The sequence below is a fragment of the Narcine bancroftii genome, chromosome 7, assembly GCF_036971445.1.
Source record: "Narcine bancroftii isolate sNarBan1 chromosome 7, sNarBan1.hap1, whole genome shotgun sequence".
Lineage (NCBI taxonomy): Eukaryota > Metazoa > Chordata > Chondrichthyes > Torpediniformes > Narcinidae > Narcine > Narcine bancroftii.
The window spans coordinates 1343810-1365617 of record NC_091475.1 but is presented as its reverse complement, the minus strand read 5'-3'; the positions used below and the strand labels follow the sequence as shown (position 1 = coordinate 1365617).

At 37.9% G+C, this 21808-nt stretch overlaps 1 protein-coding gene across 11 annotated transcripts in view; it reads right to left on the bottom strand.

Annotated features, from left to right (window-relative positions):
• Window positions 1-21808, bottom strand: part of spag17 (sperm associated antigen 17) — a 221117-nt gene that overhangs the window by 3502 nt on the left and 195807 nt on the right. For all 11 annotated transcript variants that reach the window (XM_069888414.1, XM_069888412.1, XM_069888421.1 and 8 more), the window contains 4 exons: window positions 18568-18734; window positions 14865-15061; window positions 6407-6467; window positions 479-623 (listed from right to left, as the gene is read on the bottom strand). In XM_069888414.1, the coding sequence (XP_069744515.1) occupies window positions 479-623; window positions 6407-6467; window positions 14865-15061; window positions 18568-18734 (570 nt within the window). The remainder of the gene's footprint in view (window positions 1-478; window positions 624-6406; window positions 6468-14864; window positions 15062-18567; window positions 18735-21808) is intronic.

Here is a 21808-nt window from a genome sequence, read left to right as displayed (position 1 = left end):
AAAATAACAGCCATTAATTTGTTATTTGGCTTCTGCAAATTAGTCCTGTTTTACCTATTTTCCTTTACACTGAATAATATTAATAACATTTACATAAAATTCATTGGACATGAGAATAAATGTAGTCAAATGAGCTCATGCTAAATATTTAATCTGAAATATTATGGTTAATTCCATATGGTTTTTTTCAGCCCTGCCCAGCACCAGATCATGAAAATCATAAAGATAGGGGTTTAATAGTTTCAGGAAAGCAACATTGCCACTTAAAGCTAAGCAAAAACTTTGCAGCCATGCCTAAAGTAAAAATAAACAACGTGTTGCAACTAATTAGAAATATCATTTGAACGCAGCCCATTCTAGCTTCCTGCATAGTGACTGTAGGATTTGAAAGATACATCAGGATTGATTGATCCTATCTCTCTCTGAATCCATAATTAACTCTAACTTAGACAATGAATGAGAAAACATTGAAAGATATTTGCAGTAATAGGGAGGAACAATACTTCTGCTTCAGTCTGGATCTCCACGTGATGGCAAAGGTAACCTGCTCCTTTATTACTCTCCAAACCAATTGCCATGGCATAAAGCTTGATTTCCAAATCAGTCTTCAAACCTGCTGCTACCTACAGAAACGAAAGAGCTTAATTTGAACAGCACAGTACAGGCCAGGCCATTTGGTCCTTAATGTTGTACTGACCCATATATCCATTCCTAAAAACAGTACTAAACCCTCCCTACCCTATAACCCTCAATCATCCATGTATCTGTCCAAGAGTCTCTTAAATGCCTCCAATGTTTCAGATTCCACCACCATCCTAGGTAAGGCATTCCAAGCACCCACAACTCTGTGTAAAAATAAACTTACCCTTGATGTCTCTTCTAAACATCCTTCCCTTCACTTTGTACACATGTCCTCTGGTGTTTGCTGATCCTGCCCTGGGAAACAGGTGCTGGCTGTCCACCCTATCTATGCCTCTCATAATCTTGTAGACCTCTCTATCAAGTATCCTCTCATCCTTCTACGCTCCAAAGTGAAAAGTCCAAGCTCTGTTAACCTGGTCTCATAAGACTTGTTTCCCAATCCAGGGAACATCCTGGTAAATCTCCTCTGCCCCCTCTCCATAGCTTCCACATCCTTCCTATAGTGAGGTGACTAGAACAGAACACAATACTCCAAGTGTGGTCTTACCAAAGATTTGTAGAGTTGTAACAGGACCTCTCTACTCTTGAACTCAATCCCCTTATTAATGAAGCCCAGCATCCCAGCGGCCTTCTTAACTATCCTATCAACCTGTGCGGCGACTTTGAGGGATGTATGGATTTGAACCCAAAGGTCCCTCTGTTCACCATACTCTTAAGTAACCCACCATTAACCCTGTACTCAGCCTTCTGGTATGTCCTTCCAAAATGCATCACCTCACAGTTATCCGGATTGAAATCCATCTGCCAGTTTTTTGCCCAACTCTTCATCCTGTCTACATCCTTTTGTGATCTTCGACAACTTTCAGCTCTATCCACAACTTCTCAAACCTTCAAGTCACCTGCAAACTTACTGACCCATCCTTCCGCCTCTTCATCCAGGTCATTTATAAAAATCACAAAGAGCAGGGGTCTCAGAGCAGATCCCTGCGACACTCCACTGGTCACCGACCTCCAGGTAGAACACTTTCCTTCCACTACTACTCTCTGCTTTCATCCTACAAGCCTATTTTTTATCCACACAGCCAAGGTTCCACTGATCCCGTGACTTATGACTTTCTGGATGAGTCTCTCATGGGGACCTTGTGAAAAGCCTTGCTAAAATCCATGTGGACCCATCTACTGCCCACCTCTCATCAATTTCTTTTGTTACCTCCTCAAAAAACTCAATTAGTCTGTGAGGCACGGCCTTCCCTTCTCAAAGGCTGACTATCCTTGAGTAGACTGGATTTCTCCAAATGCTCATAGATCCTGTCCTTAAGAATCCTCCCCATTAATTTACACCCGACTGATGCAAGGCTCACCGGTCTATAATTCCCAGGATTCTCCCTATGACCTTTTTTAAACAAGGCAACCACATTTGCTGTTCTCCAATCCTCCGGCACCTCCCATGCTGCCAAAGAGGATTCAAAGATCATAGCTACTGCCACAGCCATCTCTTCTCACACTTCCCACAGCAGCCTGGGGTTTATCATGTCCAGTCCCAGGAACTTCTCAATCTTGATGTTTTTAAGAAGATCCAACACTTCCTCTTCCTTAATCTCCACATTGTCCAGCCCACAGGCCTGTTCTACTCCAACCTCATCCTGATCAAGGTCCTTTTGTGAATACTGATGCAAAGTGTTCATTTAGGATCTACCCAATCTCCTCTACCTCCAGTTGCAGACACATTGCCTCCCTTATCCTTCAGTGGCCCCACTTCATTCTCGTCATCCTTCTGTTCTTCATATATATACATAGAAAGCCTTAGGGTTCTCCTTAATCCTACATCCCAAAACCTTCAAACTCTCTTAAACCCCTCCTGGCTACCATATTCTTCTCATGAGCCCTTCCTGTTTCCTGCTTCTTTCTTCCTCTTGACTAGTTGCCTGACAAGTTTCATTAGCCATGGTTCTATTTCATTACCATCTTTTCCCTGTCCCAGTGGGACAAACCCATCTTTTTGAAAATTTTTTATTATTTTTTACACTATGAACCATATTAATCAAAATATACACAAACATTTCCCTCTTGAATATACACAGTGGCACTTTCTCCCCTTTTATCCCCCCTCCCTTCCCTCCCTCCTTCTCACACCCCCTCCAAACACATTAAATGTTCAACATACACAATACAATAAACCCATTAAACAATGTAATCGCACAATGAAAATAAACAAGAAAATGGTGTCATCTACTTTTACAGACTGGATCAGGTCATTTTGTCTTCTCATTCTATCATTTTAGGGGGTGGAGGTCCGCGGTAGGCCCTCTCTGTTACGTTCCATGCACGGTTCCCAAATTTGTTCAAATAATGTGACTTTATTTTTTAAATTATATGTTATTTTTTCCAATGGAATACATTTATTCATTTCCATGTTCCATTGCTGTACTCTCAGGCTCTCTTCTGATTTCCAAGTTGACATTATACATTTTTTTGCTACAGCTAATGTTATCATAATAAATCTTTTTTGCGCTTCATCCAGTTTGAGGCCTAATTCTTTACTTCTTATATTACTTAGAAGAAAGATCTCTGGATTTTTTGGGATGTTGCTTTTTGTGATATTATTTAATATCTGATTTAGATCTTCCCAAAACTTTTTCACTTTCTCACATTCCCAAATTGCATGTACTGTTGTTCCTGTTTCTTTCTTACAGCGAAAACATCTATCTGATAATGTTGGATCCCATTTGTTTAACTTTTGGGGCGTGATATATAACCTGCGTAACCAATTATATTGTATCATGCGTAACCTCATGTTTATTATATTTTTCATAGTTCCAGATGATAACTTTTCCCATATTTCATTTTTTATCTTTATGTTGAGATCTTTTTCTCACTTTTGTTTGGGTTTATAGCTTATTTCATCATTTTCTTTCTCTTGCAGCTTGATGTACATGTTATAAATCTTTTAGTTATCATTGTGTCTGTAATCACATATTTAAAGCTGCTTCCTTCTGGTAATCTCAGTTTGCTTCCAAATTTGTCCTTTAAGTAGGTTTTCAGTTGGTGGTATGCAAACATTGTACCATGAGTTATTCCATATTTGTACTTCATTTGTTCAAATGATAATAAATTATTTCTCAAAAAACAATTTTCTATTCTTTTAATTCCTTTTCTCTCCCATTCTCTAAAGGAAAGGTTATCTATTGTGAAAGGGATTAGTTGATTTTGCATCAATAATAATTTTGGTCGTTGGTAATTTGTTTTTTTCCTTTCTACATGGTGCAGTACTGGTGAACTTCTATATTGCACCAGATTTTCATCCCACTTATAAAGTATATGTTCTGGTACCTTCTCCCCTATTTTATCTAGCTCTATCCTGGTCCAATCTGGTTTTTCCCTTGTTTGATAAAAATCTGACAGATATCTTAATTGTGCTGCTCTACAATAATTTTAAAGTTTGGTAGCTGCAAACCACCTTGGTTGTACCATTCTGTTAATTTATCTAGCGCTATCTTCGGTTTCCCCCTTTCCATAAAAAATTCCTTATTATTCTCTTTAATTCAATGAAGAATTTCTCTGTTAAGGGAATTGGTAACGATTGAAATAAGTATTGTATCCTTGGGAAGATATTCATTTTAATGCAATTTACCCTCCCTATCAGTGTTAGTGGCAATTCTTTCCAATCTTCTAAGTCATCCTGTAATTTCTTCATTAATGGCTGATAATTTAACTTCTATAGGTGGCCTAAATTATTATCTAATTTAATACCTAGGTATCGGATTGCTTGTGTTTGCCATTTAAATGGCGATTCTTTTTTAAACTCTGTATAATCCGCATTATTCATTGGCATCGCTTCACTTCTATTTGCTTTGATCTTGTACCCTGATATTTCTCCATATTCCTTCAATTTCTGCTTTATTTTCATTATGTTCTTCTCCACCTTATACGTTTGTAATGTTTCATATTTTATTTTTTTTGTCCACCAATTCTCTTCTTTTTGTTGTATCTACCCTTCTTGCTAGTTCTTTTTCTGTACTTACTATTTCCCTTTCCAACTGTTCTATTTCTCGATTGTAGTCCTTTTTCATCTTAGTGACATAACTTATTATCTCCCCTCTGATGAAGGCTTTCATTGCATCCCATAATATAAATTTGTCTTTCACTGATTCTGTATTTATTTCAAAGTGTATTTTAATTTGGCATTCAATAAATTCTCTAAATTCCTGTCTTTTAAGTAGCATGGAGTTTAATCTCCATCTATATGTTCTTGGTGGGATGTCCTCAAGTTCTATTGCTAATAACAGGTGTGAGTGATCAGATAACAATCAAGCTTTTTATCGTTTTCCTAACTCTCCCTTGGATAAGGGCTGACAACAGGAACAGATCAATCCTATGTTTTATGTCTACTCGAATAATATGAGTATTCCTTCTTCTTTGGGTGTTGCCTCCTCCATATATCCAAAAGTTGCATTTCCTGCATTGATTTAACCATAAATTTGGCTACTTTGTTCTTTTTGCCAGTCTTTTGTCCAGTTTTATCCTCCTTTGGGTTAAAATCCCATCCTATCAATATATTCCCCTGCGTATCAACAATCTTAAAAAAAATATCTTGCATAAACTTGTGATCCTCTTCATTAGGTGCATATATATTGACCAAATTCCAGAATTCTGCATATATCTGACCCTTTATCATTACATACCTCCCTGCTGGATCTATTATTTCCTCCTCTATTTTGATTGGTACATTTTTATTGATTAATATAGCAACATCTCTGGCTTTTGAATTATATGATGCTGCTGTTACGTGCCCTACCCAGTCTCTCCTCAATTTATTATGTTCCACTTCAATTAGATGCATTTCCTGCATGAATGCTATATCTATTTTTTCTTTTTTCAGTAAATTTAATAGCCTCTTCCTTTTGATTTGGTTATGTATTCCATTAATATTTATAGTCATATGGTTCAACATGGCCATCTCATACTCTGTTTACACTTCATATCTGCTTCCTCACCACCACCTTTCCCTTTTCCCCATTTTCATCTCTCAGTTTTCTTTTTTGAACTCAATGAATGACAACACTTTTAAAACATAAAATACTTTAACCATTCCCACATCTAAAATTCCCTTAACCCCAAGTGTCCCCCCCCTCTCCGAGTCGCCCCTTGACCCTTCTTGCTGGGCAACCACAACTCCCCTCTCCATTTGGATTGCGAACCTGTTCGTAAGTGTCAACTGATTTCGCAGTGACTGTTATTCTCTCTCACCCAACCCCCTCCAGAAAAGACTTTTATCTTCACATTAAAACAAAGCTCATCCTCTTTTCTTCTTTTTTCCCCCCCCCTCTTCCTTTTCTTCCCTTTTCTTTCCCTTCTTTGGTTCTTACTTATACATTATTTTTACATCTTTATATGTAGTTTGTCGTCATTCTTATTTTTTGTTTCATCTCTTCATCTCTCTTTCTGCCCTGCAGGCGCTCTGCAAATTCTCGTGCTTTCTCCAGATCTGAGAACTGTCTGTTTTGCTCCCCCGGGATAACTATTTTAAGCACAGCTGGATATCTTAACGTAAATTTATAGCCTTTTTTCTATAGGATCGATTTTGCTGTGTTAAACTTATTTTTCTATATTTGCACAGTATATTTGTTGACATTTCTTTCTTCTTGTACACAGTTTATTGTAACCAATAATTAGAAAATGTACCTGGCCCACAGGAAAAAAAATCTCAGGGTTGTAATATGAAGTCATGCAAGTACACTGACAATAAATTTGAACTTTCACTTACAGGCCCTGGTTTAAAATACACTCTAAGTCCAGTGCTAGGTGGAGGCTGTTTTATTCGATACCTAAACAAAAATGATAGAAGACAATGAAAATTTGAGCTGATTAACCAGTTACATTATTCCAATTTAGGCCATGAACACAAGGCATTAAAAGAAACATATATTAGCAAATAGCAACAACACTATAATATTTTGAGGTCGGCGTCCTCTGTTACACCATGTTGTTATGAAATGCGCAGGTACTGTGAAATATTCACTTTTTAAAAAATTGCGAAATCAAAATGTCCAACAAGCAATGCCCTTCAACGTTTGAAATTTAATGTTGATACATTACGAACTAACAACCTTCTTATTGGGAACTAATGAGACTTTGTTAGCACCAAGAAAGGAACACCAATGGCAAAAATTCACCAGACAATGGTAAATTCAAAATAATAGTTTTTATTAAACTCTATCTTAAATCCCCACTATTCACAAATGTAAATATGTGTGTGTTAAAGTCCTAAACTCTGAAAAGTCAATTTAAAAACTTCAGCATCATTTTGGTCTTGCTTGAAGGTCTTAAATTTTCAGTTCAGAAAAATAATTATGAAGCGCTTTTAAACATTATGTCTTTAGTCCTCTTTAAACTCACAATTCTTTCGATGATTTGTCTTTGAGAGATTTTCTTCTCTTGAATGAAGACTTTGGAATCTATGTTCCAAACGATGAAATGGCCCTCTTTATTTTAAAGGACAGTCAGAAGCCACTTATGTTGTATCTTCTGTGAATGGGATAATACAAGTCCTGTCTTTCCAGAAGGTCAAATTTTATGTCTTCTTCAGTTTTCTTCCCCGATGAGGCTGCACTCTTTATTTTGAAAAGAGCAGTTGGAAAGTGCTCTTTTTTTAACTAGTAACATTGGCAGCTTTTTCTCCCTCTGCAGGAAATATTGCTGCTTTCGATTCTGACTGAACAGGATGGTGAGTTTCCTTAAATTGACTTCTTTGTCGCTCATTTCAATAACATATTTCTTGCAAATCTCTTGTAGTATGTGACATCATTTCTGTCTTTGAAGTTCATAATGTCTTTTCACACTAATGTGATAAAAGCATCCAAGTCCACTTATGCCTCCATGAGGTCTGCCCACATGAGATCAAAATGGCTGTGCATTTGTACAGGTGTTTCTGAAATAACACCTATTGTTTTCGGTATCTCAGGAACCATCATAAATCCTTTCATCTCTTGGTTGCAAATGCAATCAGCAGCCATTCTGTCTTTCAAACTGGCTTCTGTGGTTAATAGAGCTTAAAATGCAAAAGCATTTCATGCTCCTGAAGCCAATGACAAGCTGCGAAGAATCCTGTGTGTCTGTTGAAATACTAATATGTTGCCTTTGTTTCCCTGACCACCCAAAACCAGCTTAATAAACCATATCTAGAAATATAGTTTTAACATTTTTTGGAAAATTTTTTCACACGCTAACTTTTTATTACATATAAAAACATTCTTCTCTTTCCTTTGCTCAAAAGTCAAAAAGACCCTAAAAAACAATCTTTTATCCTCTTTATACCTTTACTGAACCAAATATCAAAACAAGTTATTTAAAGTAAAAGTGGATTCTGATTTGATAATTTTTAATTCCTCTTTCCATATGAATTCCATCCCATACCTTAAATAAATGTGTTATAATTGGTACTTCCATTTTTCTTTTAAAACATTTATCATTCCATTTAAATATAAAATGCTCTGGGTTAGTTTCTCCTATTTGTTCATCTCAATCTGTACCCATGTTGTTTTTTTCTCCCATTTTATAGCAGGATAAACATTTTAGCTAAGCTGCCTTATAATTTTTAAAATTTGGTAATCTTAATTCTCCTTGTTCAAACTTCTAGGTCAATCTTTCCAAAGCTAATCTTGGCATTTTATCTCACCAAAGACATTTTCTTACATTTTTATTTAATTCTTTACAAATGTTTCTGGTATAGGATAGGTAGTGATTGAAATACATATTGGAATCTTGGAAAAATATTCATCTTGATACAATTTACCCCTCCTATTAAAGATATTGGTAAATCTTTCCATCTTTTAAAATCTTTTAATTTCTATTCCTAGATATTTAATTGTTTCTTTTTGCTGCTTAAATTGTTTACTTTGTGTATAATCCCTGTCATTTCACTCTTTTCTACATTTACTTTATAACCAGATATCCAGCCGTATTCTGTTAATATTTCAGTTATTTCCTTCAATGAGGTTTCCGGTTTTGTTACATACTGTCTGCAAATAAACTAATTTTATGTTTTTTATCAGCTATCCGAAAACCTTTAATCTCATTATCATTTCTTATTATCTCCACCAGGGGTACTATAGCTAAAGCAAATAAAAATGGAGATAATGGACACCTGTGTCTGGATGTTCTTTCTCGTAAAAAAGATGTAGATGTTTGTCTATTTGTAACCACTTTAGCTTTTGGTTGATTATACAAAGCTCTTATCCAATTTATAAAAGCATTTGGAATTCAAAAGATACTTAGCACTTTCAATAAAAAGGAGGAATTTCTTGACCCAGAGGGTGGTGAATCTGTGGAATTCATTGCCACAGAGGGCAGTAGAGGCAGGTTCATTAAATATATTTAAGAGGGAATTAGATCTATTTCTTCAGTATAAAGGTATTAAAGGTTACGGAGAGAAGGCGGGGACAGGGTACTGAACTTTAAGATCAGCCATGATCTCGTTGAATGGCGGAGCAGGCTCGAAGGGTCAAATGACCTACTCCTGCTCCTATCTTCTATGTTTCTATGTTTCTATCAAATGCTTTTCCTGCAACTAACGCAACATATAATAAACTCATAAATTTTACTCTCTTATCCACATTTATTAATCTATGTTTAATAAAACCAGTCTGATCCATATTTATTAATTTGGGCAAGTATTTAGTTAGTCTCTTTGGCTTGGCTTTGCGGACGAAGATTTATGGAGGGGTATGTCCACGTCTGTTGCAGGCTCGTTGGTGACTGACAAGTCCGCGATGCGGGACAGGCAGGCACGGTTGCAGCGGTTGCAAGGGAAAATTGGTGGGTTGGGGTTGGGTGTTGGGTTTTTCCTCCTTTGTCTTTTGTCAGTGAGATGGGCTCTGCGGTCTTCTTCAAAGGAGGTTGCTGCCCTCCGAACTGTGAGGCGCTAAGATGCACGGTTGGAGGCGAGATCAGCCCACTGGCAGTGGTCAATGTGGCAGGCACCAAGAGATTTCTTTAAGCAGTCCTTGTATCTCTTCTTTGGCGCACCTCTGTCTCGGTGGCCAGTGGAGAGCTCGCCATATAACACGATCTTGGGAAGGCGATGGTCCTCCATTCTGGAGACGTGACCCACCCAGCGCAGTTGGGTCTTCAGCAGCATGGATTCGATGCTTGCGGACTCTGCCAGCTCGAGTATTTTGATGTTGGTGATGAAGTCATTCCAATGAATGTTGAGGATGGAGCGGAGACAGTGCTGATGGAAGCTTTCTAGGAGCCATAGGTGATGACGGTAGAGGATCCATGATTCGGAGCCGAACAGGAGCGTGGGTATGACAACGGTTCTGTACACGCTGATCTTTGTGTGATTCTTCAGGTGGTTGTTTTTCCAGACTCTTTTGTGTAGTCTTCCAAAGGCGCTATTTGCCTTGGCGAGTCTGTTGTCTATCTCCTTATCGATCCTTGCATCAGATGAAATGGTGCAGCCGAGGTAGGTAAACTGGTTGACCGTTTTGAGTTCAGTGTGCCCGATGGAGATGTGGGGGGGCTGGTGGTCATGGTGGGGAGCTGGCTGATGGAGGACCTCAGTCTTCTTCAGGTTGACTTCCAAGCCAAACATTTTGGCAGTTTCCGCAAAACAGGACGTCATGCGCTGGAGAGCTGGCTCTGAATGGGCATATATGCCAATAATTTAGATACAATTTTATCATCTGTATTTAATAATGATATCGGTCTATCAGATGACAGTTGTAAAGGATCTTTTTCTTTTTTGGGAATAACTCTTATTAATGCTGTTTCAAAGGATTCTGGTGGATCATGGGATTCTCTCATTTGGTCCATTAAAACAGGAATTAATAATATCTTTAATTCTTTATAAAACTCCAGAGAAAAGCCATCTTCTCCCAGTGCTTTATTATTTGGTAAAGACATCAAAGTCTCATACACCTCAACATTGGTAAAAATATTTGGTAATTCCAATTTTTCTTCAATATTTAATTGAGGAAGTATGATTTGTGACAAATATTCCTCTTTTTTGTGATCTTTTAGAGACTCTGATTGATATAACTTCATATAAAAATTTCTAAAATTATCATAATTTCTTGTGTTTTATAAGTAGTTTGACCACCTTCCCTCTTTGTTACTATTATTGTTCATGATACTTGCTCAGATTTTAACTACCACGCTTAAACTTTATGGGATCACCTAATTCATAGTATTTCTGCTGTGTTCTCATTATATCTCTTTCTACTCTTTAATTCCTTGTATTGTATTAAGTTTCAATTTTTAAAAGTCTAATAATCTTTTTTCTCTTCATTTTTTTTGAATATGTAATTCCTTTTCTAAATTCAAAATATCCAATTGATCTACCTCTTTTATATATGTTCTTTTTTATTTTTGATGTATAATTTATTATTTGGCCCTTTAATGCCTTCATTTGTTCCTTACTGAATTTTCAGTAGGTTCTAGAAAATATTTTATTTGCTGTCTCATAAAATCACAAAAATCCTTGCTCTTTAAGAGTATTGTATTAAATTTCCACCTATAACCTATGTTTTGTTCTTCCTCCAATGCAAATGACATAAATAAAAGTGAGTTAGTTATCAGATAAAACTTTTGCTTGATAACTCAATCTTATAAACTCTTACGTGTAATTGTGCAAAGATTAAAAACATATCAATACATGAATATGTTTTATGCCTGAAAAAATAGAAAGAATAAACCCCATCACCTGGATGAATCCTTCTCCAACTATCAACAAGTCTCATCTCATTCATTAAATCTTTTACAATTTTAACTACTTTATTTTTTTATAATAATTCCTCATGATCTATCCAATTTCAGATCAAAATTAAAATTAAAATCTCCACCTACTATTATTCTTGCCTTTGCACCTGATAATTGTAAAAATATATCTTGCATAAATTTCCCATCATCGACATTTGGTGCATATACATTCATTAATGTCCAGTATTCTGAATAAATTTGACAATTAACCATTATGCATCTCCCCGTTTTATCTATCAGTGTATCCAATATTTTGACTGGTAAATTTTTATGTATTAATATAGCTACTCCTCTAGCTTTAGAATTAAATGAATAAACAACCACCCTTCCTATCCAATCTCTTTTCAAGCTCTATCTCTGTCAAATGGGTTTCTTGTGAAAAAGCAATATCTATTTTAGTTTTTTCATATAGTTTAATAATTTTTGTTTTATTGAGTTTTGTATTCCATTTATATTGCTAATTAAATTAATTTTTTCCTGTCATTGAGTACCATTATTAAATCTTTTGTCTGCCAACGGTCCCTCTCCCACTCCCACAATGTTAACAACATATATCCCAATATTTTTAATGAATTCAGGTACTGGATAGAAAAGAATGAAAAAAAGAATTAAGGATAGAACCCCACCCCTCCCTGAGGTGCATGATGGTATTTCATCTCTAAAACCCTGATCTATATGGGATGTGATCAAAATCACATTTGTGCACCTGCTCTCAGATAATTCATTCAAATGCCGCAACCACCTGTTGTTCTTTATCTAGCAATGAATCAGCATACACCTTTGCCTCATTCAGTTCCACAAAAAATACCTTAAGACAAAGGCATAGCTTTTCTTCCATAATACATTTTTAACTGGATTAAATTCTTTTCTCTTTTTAACAAGTCAAAACTTATATCAGAGTAAAAGAAAATTTTGCTTCTATTATAAATCAAAGGTGATTGTCTTTCTTCTGCTTGTTTCACCGCCAATTTCAAAATCTTCTCTCACTTCGTAATGAAGAAATTTAACCAGTGTCGGATGCGAACTTTGGTTAGGTTGTGGCTTTGGTCTCGGTGTTTGATGTGCTCTCTCAATCTCCAGGTCTCCTTGAAATTCAACTGTCCCCAATGACTCCGGTATCCCATGTTGTAAAAACTTTTTCATATCTTGACCTTTATCACTTTCCTTTAAACCAACAATCTTTTTTTTTTATTCCTTCTACTAAAATTTTCCAATATGTCTATTTTCTACATTAGTTGATCTTTCATTGCAGCTGCTTCACTTGAACCTTCTTCATCTGTTCTTTAATATTTTGGATCTCGAAGTCATTCCCTTTAATTTTAACATCTACCAATTCAAATCTTTTATCCACCTGCTGCATCATTCACTCAATTTTATCTCCATTTTTTTTTAAACTTCATCTGTAGTATCACCATAGATTGCTGGAAAATGTCCAAATATTTTTTAATTTCAGATCTAGGTCTTCATCAAAGATCTTTGCTCCAAATGAGTTTCTTGATCTCCCTGATCTTATGGCCCACTGGAGCTTGAAGCTTCAGTGATCTTGTTTAAAATTGCCTCCTTTATTTTGTGTTCTGTGCATGTATGACTCCTTGCTCATGCTCAGTCACTTCTTCTCCTGATGGGAGTGGCCATTGTCGGGGAGACCTTGTGCAGCTGTGTTCAAGGGCTCCTCTGCTCGTCTCCCCTGGACAGTGCCTTTCAGACAGCTCCTGGATCCTTCCTCAAGGTAGGTCTTTCTTCTTTTTCTTGTTCTATTTTTTCTTTCTTTGGTGACAATTTGACGTTCCGTTTATCTTCAAACACTTCTTTTGCAACCTTTTTTCACTCTTTTTTTAACTTTTTCGAGGAGAGTAGGGATTTGCACTCTAGCCCAATGTCATCACATGGCACGTCCTCAAATATAGTTTTAACATTAAACTAAGGATTAATCATAGCACATTCATCACAGATATAAATAATCTAACAAATTAAAAGTTCAGTATTTCAATTTCTTTTAATATAGAATGTGGTAAGAGAATGGGATTAGTTTTTATCAAAAGCTACACCAGACATTTTAAAAAGCATGTACAGTGTGAATTTTTAAGTTGGCCTACCCTGCCAGAGATTTATTTCCATTCATGATTTTTTAATATTTCTTTGATGCATTCGATAGCACCAGTTTTGATGTGCACTCAAGTCCTCCACCTACATTTGAGTTACGCTGAAGTGGACAATCATGAAAAGTCTGTGCTGTTTCAGGCAATGCTTTATTTGCATTTAATACCTTACTCAAAAGAAAGGTGAATTTAAGACATGAACAGTGCAACAACAACTTGATTTATATGGTGTCTTTAATTTAGAAAGCATTTTAAGTCATTTCAGAGAAGCATGAACATTAGAAATGCACACCAATCTTAGGTGACTAATTCCCATATATAGAGAATTGCAGAAGTCTAAACAGGAGAAATGAGGGTGTGAATAACTTTCCCGAGGTCTTTCAATGACAGGAATGATTTGATTTTGGCTACAGTGAGGAGCTGGAAAAATCTGGCTTTTACTATTGGCATTGATTTGTTTGTCAAGCTTGAAGGTGGAATCGAATATCGCACCAAGGGATTTGACCTGGATGTTGACAAGGGTATTGGAGATAATTTTGGTGGAGTTGTGGGGCCAAATAGGATGATCTCAGATTTGCCTTTGTTTAGCTGCAGGAAGTTTTGAGCCATCCAGCTCTCTATGTCTTCCAGACAGTTGATGAGGCTGGTTATCTTTGCTTGATTGTAGAGGTTCAGGGGGAGATGGAGCTAGGGGGTGTCAACACCATAGCAGTGGAAGGAAATGCCATGTTTTTAGATGATATGGCCAAAGGGAAGTAGGTATGGGGGCCAGAATAGACCCTTGTGGGATCTCACAGGAAAAGGTAGCAGATTAGGATGAAAATTTGCCCACGATGACTGAGAAAGTCTTATTACTGGAATAAATAACAGGATTAAAAGCATATTGAATTGAAACTATGCAAAATAGCCAAAAAATACATAATAAAGCAAAATAAGGTTTCTCTTTTACCACAGAACTCAGGTGAATGGCTTGTTGTTGTAACTTCCGTTGGGCACTTCTCTGCAGCACTTTCAATGATCTTTCAGAGGACTCAAAGGTGAATTCATTGGTGAAATGGGAAATTTAACACCTCAACATCATGAGCTGAACACACACAGCAATCCAAAACAGACCAAGCCACGAGCAACTGTCAGAAAGCTCCATATGGCCAAAATGTTGCGGATTGTTGTTTAAAATGATAATAACAACCCTACTCCTTCCAACTTCAGGATGGGGTATTTTATATTCTGTACCTGCAGAAAGGCTTTATTAAACCTGGTTCTGTGTTCCTACTTTCAAATAAAAAATTATACAAGGAAAATTTCTGTCTCTATTTTATTCCAAATCAAATTTGTAAAGAGATAGTTACATGCAGAACAACATACCTGCACGAATCTATTCCAACATTCTTCAGAGAAACAGTATAGGCGTAGGTGAAACCCTCTTGCAGGACACCAAAATTGACCTCCCTTGGAAAAATTTCAAAGCCTCGCGTTGGTTCCTTTAATAAACCACTTGCTATAGGCCCAGCAACTGAAACAGTATTGACTTTTCTTCTGACTGGTTCTTCTGTAACTGCAAACTGTAAAGCATACAGATGTTTTAGGAGTATTGTTAATCCTAGATAGGTCACAGAAACTGGATGGGTACACAGCAAAAATCATTGAAGTCACTGTTAATATTTTGGCCAAATGTGACCATCAGGGGGTTGGTCTATTTCCAAATGTGACCATCAGGGGGTTGGTCTATTTCCAAATGTGACCATCAGGGGGTTGGTCTGTTTCCAAATATGACCATCAGGGGGTTGGTCTATTTCCAAATGTGACCATCAGGGGGTTGGTCTATTTCCAAATGTGACCATCAGGGGGTTGGTCTATTTCCAAATGTGACCATCAGGGGGTTGGTCTATTTCCAAATGTGACCATCAGGGGGTTGGTCTATTTCCAAATGTGACCATCAGGGGGTTTGTCTATTTCCAAATGTGACCATCAGGGGGTTGGTCTATTTCCAAATGTGATCATCAGGGGGTTGGTCTATTTCCAAATGTGACCATCAGGGGGTTGGTCTATTTCCAAATGTGACCATCAGGGGGTTGGTCTATTTCCAAATGTGACCATCAGGGGGTTGGTCTATTTCCAAATGTGACCATCAGGGGGTTGGTCTATTTCCAAATGTGACCATCAGGGGGTTGGTCTATTTCCAAATGCGACCATCAGGGGGTTGGTCTATTTCCAAATGCGACCATCAGGGGGTTGGTCTATTTCCAAATGCGACCATCAGGGGGTTGGTCTATTTCCAAATGCGACCATCAGGGGGTTGGTCTATTTCCAAATGTGACCATCAGGGGGTTGGTCTATTTCCAAATGTGACCATCAGGGGGTTGGTCTATTTCCAAATGTGACCATCAGGGGGTTGGTCTATTTCCAAATGTGACCATCAGGGGGTTGGTCTATTTCCAAATGTGACCATCAGGGGGTTGGTCTATTTCCAAATGTGACCATCAGGGGGTTGGTCTATTTCCAAATGTGACCATCAGGGGGTTGGTCTATTTCCAAATGTGACCATCAGGGGGTTGGTCTATTTCCAAATGTGACCATCAGGGGGTTGGTCTATTTCCAAATGTGACCATCAGGGGGTTGGTCTATTTCCTGACATGAATTGTCAATGATTCAGGTGGAGTTTGTTCCTTTAGGCCATTGTATGGCATATATTTTGTAGGAATATTTCTTGTCATTTATTATCCATAATGATGTTTGGAGCTTGATGTACATGGTCATGTGTTGCCTCATTTTCTGAGGGCTTTTTGTATCGTGTGTATCACCCTTACTCCTTAGATAACAAAAGCAAGATCATTGTTGAATCATTTGAAGGCCTAAACACTGCTGTGGAAAAGTTGTGGAATCAAAATCATTCTTCTTGACAAGCATCCTCCTTTATGTGAGGTATGACCAGGCAAGAAAAGTTCCTTTGACTTCAGTCACCTTTGTTTAAGCAGCTTTGGCTGTGGTGGAACAGTTGCCTGCCAGCAACTTTTTTGGTGCCTGCTTTCCATTCCCCCCTTTACTAGCTATTAAAATCACTTGGGCTTTCCCATATGGATTTGATTTAAAACTGTCTGAATCTTCATCCAAGTTGGGGATGAAGTTTTTTTATTGAATTTTTCCTGTACTGTAGAAGATGAGGTAGTTGGAATAAACCAATAAATAGAAAATAGGATGGGCTTCCACAAAATTACACAATCACCTTGATTTTTGTCTGTTCATTGTGTCCAAATATTCCAAGCATATAAAAACCATTACTTTCTTATTCCTTATGTATGATACAGCAAGATTCCAGGGCTGACCTGGAGGTAGAATTGGGCAAAGAACTGATATAAGGGAGGCAGGTCTAAGAGTTAATGGGACTCCAGAGGCTTGGTTCTCTGTGAAATTAGAGGACAAAGCCTCAGAATGATATTGATCAAAATAATGAGAATGAGTTTATTCTTGTGCACATCTGTAAATATATATATATGCACCAAAATGCTTTCTTGCAGCCAAACAGGTACATGACATATACCAAATATAGTAGAATATGTCAAATTACCACAGTTTGGAAGGAGATAATAAATATAAAGGATGCATGGATAAATAAATATTTACAGTTACATTTAATGCAAAAACAAAAGTGGTGCTGCAATAATGCAGACTGGCCTTTTTGGTGATCCAAACAGTTTATGGTTAGGGTTGCAAGGGAAGGTCCAGGAGCCTGCTAGCCATTGGAAAATATATTCTTGAACCTAGGTGCTGGAATTCAGGCTTCTATACCTTCAACCTGAAAGTAGTAGTGGGAAAAGATTATGACTAGGGAGATGGGGGTCCTTTATGATAACGGCTGCCTTCTTGATGCAGAGCCTCACATCGATATCTGCAATGGATGGGAGGTCAAAGCCCATGATGGATTTGGTTATCTTGCTTACTTTCTGCATTTCCTGGGAATTCAAACAACCAAACCAGGCTGTGATACAACCAGTCAGTATACTTTCCATAGTGCACCTGTAGAAATTTGATAGAGTATTCCATGATATGCCTCAAATATCACCAGACTCCTTAGAAAGTAGAGGTGTTGGAGTGCCTTAATCACAGATGCCTTCATGGCCTTATCAAACACTAATGGTATTAGAATTTGATTTTAAATTTATAGATCTGTAATATATCTCAATAGAGCTCACCTCAATAATTCCAGTGTAAACAAGGAGTTGTTACAGTGGAGGAGCATGTCAATGGTTGATGTATGATAAGGATGAGAGCACGGAGGTCATACAGAATTTAATTAGGAAAGCTCATGATTATGTTATTAGGTTGCCTCCTACTTTCCAACCAAATTGAAATGCTGGCCAATAGCAAGAGGAAATAATAGCATGAGCAGCCTGGAGCTGACAAAACCTTTGGAAGCAGGATCATGGCACCATGAAGTAATCGTTAGCTATACTCATGCTTGAGTGAGAGATGAACAGAATTTAACCAACATAAATCCTAAAAGAACTCCAGAGGCAACTGCTTGCTCACTGGAAGATAAAGCATTTGCAAGGGAATTTCTGCTTATGGATTGGAAACAAATGGAAAAGTTGAGAGGTTAGATGTGGAGAAGTTGCCAAAGTCAGCTGGGGAGGCCAAGTCATTGGGTATTTTTAAAGCATTGGTTGATTGCTTCTTGATTAGCAAGGGCATCAAGGGTTATGGGGAGAAGGCAGCAGATTGGGGTTGAAAGGAAAATACATTAACCATGAATTGAATGGCAGAACAGACTCAATGGGCTTAATGGCCTAATTCTGCTCCTAATTCTCATGGTTTTATGTGTTGCCTCAGCAAACTGGATAATAGAAGGAAGGTGTCTGATATTGATATTAATGTTGAGGCACACATTCTTGGTCACTTCAAAAAGTGTGATCAACTATACTGAAGCTACAAACGGATCACAAAGGAAATGGAGACAAATTTACCCCAGTTAAATGAGTTATCATTTGGACCTTTGATAAAGGTCACTTCATAAAGGTTATAATATTGATATAGGTTAATAAATACCTGTGATATTTAACATAACTCTTACCCTCTGATTAGGTAGCAAAAATGGCTTTGAGCTTAAAATGGCTGTAGGAAGTTTGACCTTCTCTTTCCTTGGGAGGTTGGCAGCATTTATTACCAAGCTTTTATGGAATATGTTTTTTCTTCCATCAGCTGGTAATTCTTCTGGCTTGTATTTCAACATTCCATTAACTTAAAGGGAAAGATTTACATTATATAATTAAAATCTTATAAACACTTCTTAAACCATCATGTTAAAGAAAGAATAAGCCATTCAAACAAGTTGATTCAGAAAAAGTGGCAGTAATCATAATGAAACCACTGGGAATAGACAGAAAATGCTGAAAATTCATAGCAAGTCAAATAGAAACTGAAGAGAAACTCAAAACTAAAGTTTCAGTTCAAAATCTTTTCACAAAAAGTTTTCAGATGCAAAGAAAAGAGGATGGCAGTTTTGGGGGTGGGTGCTGAAGAGAACACTAAATGTTTCTGCCCTTCCATGCACTCGCCATACCTGGACAATTGTCTCTTCCGAACTTTGCGAATCTCTAGAGGAAATATTTCAAATGCTGTATACTTCCAGAATCAGTTTTATTTTGGATACCCAGTGTGTTAAATATTTCATTTTTTTTTTACTACTGGCATTTAGGATTGTTGCTCGGTGAAATGGCCAGTGAAACTTTCATGTCAATGCTTTTAAGGTACCTTATCTGGCAGTAAAATCTGCAGTCTTAAGCAACCCCCTCCATGAATTTAAATTACTTACAAATCTGTAATGCAGCAAAATATTGGGGATAATTTTCAATTAGGTACACAAATCTACAAGTTCATCAAATGTTTTCATGCTGTCTTGACTCAGCTGACAAAATTCATTCAGTTGCCTTGAAAATAAAGAGATGCAACAGGGCCAGAGTATGTAAAAAGGTAAAATTTAAAGACACTGCACCTAAATGACCATCAGTACAAGATGGAGATATCAACGGCATAAATAATCACAAATATACATGATCACCTGATGGCTTCATCTTCTTACCAATCTGCCATAACCTGATCAGAAATCCTAGGATTAAACTTTATTCTTACTAAATGGTTTCGTAGTTTGTCAGCAAAGTTCATCAAGCTCACGTCAGAATGAAATCAAATGTCGATGATTAAATTCACAAGCTTGGTCACTGAGCCAGCACAACTTTTGTTTTATAGAGGAAAAGGCTTGTTGAAGGTGGCAGTGAACTGGAATTCATTGTCGGTGTGTTGTCCAGAGGGCTGGCTCCACCCTCACCTTACCTCAGATTCACCCGAGGACTTTTGTATCTACTGGCCATTGATTGTAAGCTATTAAAAGCATGTTTGTGTTCCTCATTTGGTTCTGAGTGCCTTCAGCCACGTTACACAGATAAGGCTTCAAATTCAGCACAAAGGTCATGGTCTGCTGGGCAGTAATGTCCTTGTAAATGTTTCTGAGACATGCAGGAATCTTAATGCACTGGAAAAATATCAACAACGCCATCTCTGCAAAATCCTCCAAGCTCACTGGGAGGATAAATGTTCTCCCAGGCCAACGTTCCCAGTTTTGAGGTCATAGTTTCCTGCAATTGGACTCATTATCCATGACTAATGCCTTCTGAGCTGTCATGGGATGAGATTACCAAGAGGACAGAGATAAAAATTCAAGGACATGTTTAAAGTTTCTTTGAAGAAATGCAACAATCCTACTCATTCCTGGAAACCTCTGGTTCAAAGTGGAAAGATGCATTCAGGATGATCTTGAGGAATTCAAGTGGGTGACAGCCAGGAGAAGGAAAGAGAACCATCAGGCAGTGCTGGGCACCCCTATGGCCATTCCCCCCAATAATATGTATTTTGGATACTGTTGGTGGAGGTGGGGGAGAACTACCAGGGACAAGTCATCACGATCAGGTGTGAGAGTCTTTTGAGGTGGCTTGGGATGAATTGTTAGAGCAGCTTACACACAAACATATTTTGAAACACAGAATCTTTGCAGGACTTTTACAGAAAGAGCAACCAAGTATGGACAGCAGCTTGCTTGGGAGAGCATGTGATCTTTGCAGACAGGGAGAAGAGTTTTGCTCTAAGAGAGGGAGGGAGTGAAACAGAGAGAGAGGGGAGACAGAAATCCTGAAGGACAAGCTGGCAAACTTTGGAAGGCTGTCTGGTCAAAAGAGAAGACTGGCGGTCAGAAAGGTGGCCTGAAAGAAAGAGAACCCTGAAGGGGGCAAGTTTCATCAGCAAGGCTGATTGAGAAGGAATCAATTGGGGATGTCCTGGAAAAGGAATCTCTCTTTGAAAACCAGCAAGAACCCTCCTGAGTGGTAACCATTTGCCTGTTTAGCACCAAAGACTGGTGAACTTTGTTAATGCTAACTTCTATGCACGGTACAAGAATTGCCTGCAACCAGTGACATTGGACTGTGATCCAAATAACTTTTCTAATCTTAAATATACATTACACACACCTGTGCTTAGTATTAGAGTTGGGGGGGGGGGGAATATTAAGTAGGTTAAGTAAGTAGGTTAAGTAATAAATTAAAATTTAATTCTGTTTTCTTGTTCAAATATAATTAAAAACTCCTTTTGTTTAAGTGACCCTGTGTTGTGGGGCGTATCTAATGCTGCTGGTTTTGGGGTCCTCTGGACTCTGCAACACAAGTTTCTGGCACAGAGACTGGTCCTGTGGCGAGAAAGGGAAGGGAGGAGGAGAGGTGAGCTGTAGTGATGAGGATTCCATAGTTAGGGGGACAGATAAGAGGTTCTGTGGAAGGGATCGAGTATTCTGGATGGTCCATTGCCTCTCTGGTGCCAGTGTCTGAGATATCTCAGATCGAGTTCACGACATTCTCAGGAGGGAGGGTGAGCAGGCCAGATGTCGTAGGAAGGGTGAGGAGGTCCTGCAAGGAGTGTTCAGGGAGTTAAGCCTGAACAACAGGAAGATACAAGCATTGCTAATTCAATTAGAAAAATATTCTATGTCGGATAAACATTTTTTTCAGAGAACTGGCCATTTAAAAAAAACAGCCCAGTAGTGACAGCAAATCACTTGTAACAATGTTTAACCAACAACAAACAACAAGGGAAGGCTTTTTAAGCATTAAAGTAATGTTTAATTCTCACCAAAAAAATGCTGGCCACCCCTAATCACTGACACTGCCTCACCAAGGCTCCACTTGTGCTGGGAGCCTAAGGGTCCTGCTCCTGCCCAGGAGCTTGAGGTTCGTGCTGCCGTCGGGAGCCCAAGGTTCTCGCTGCAA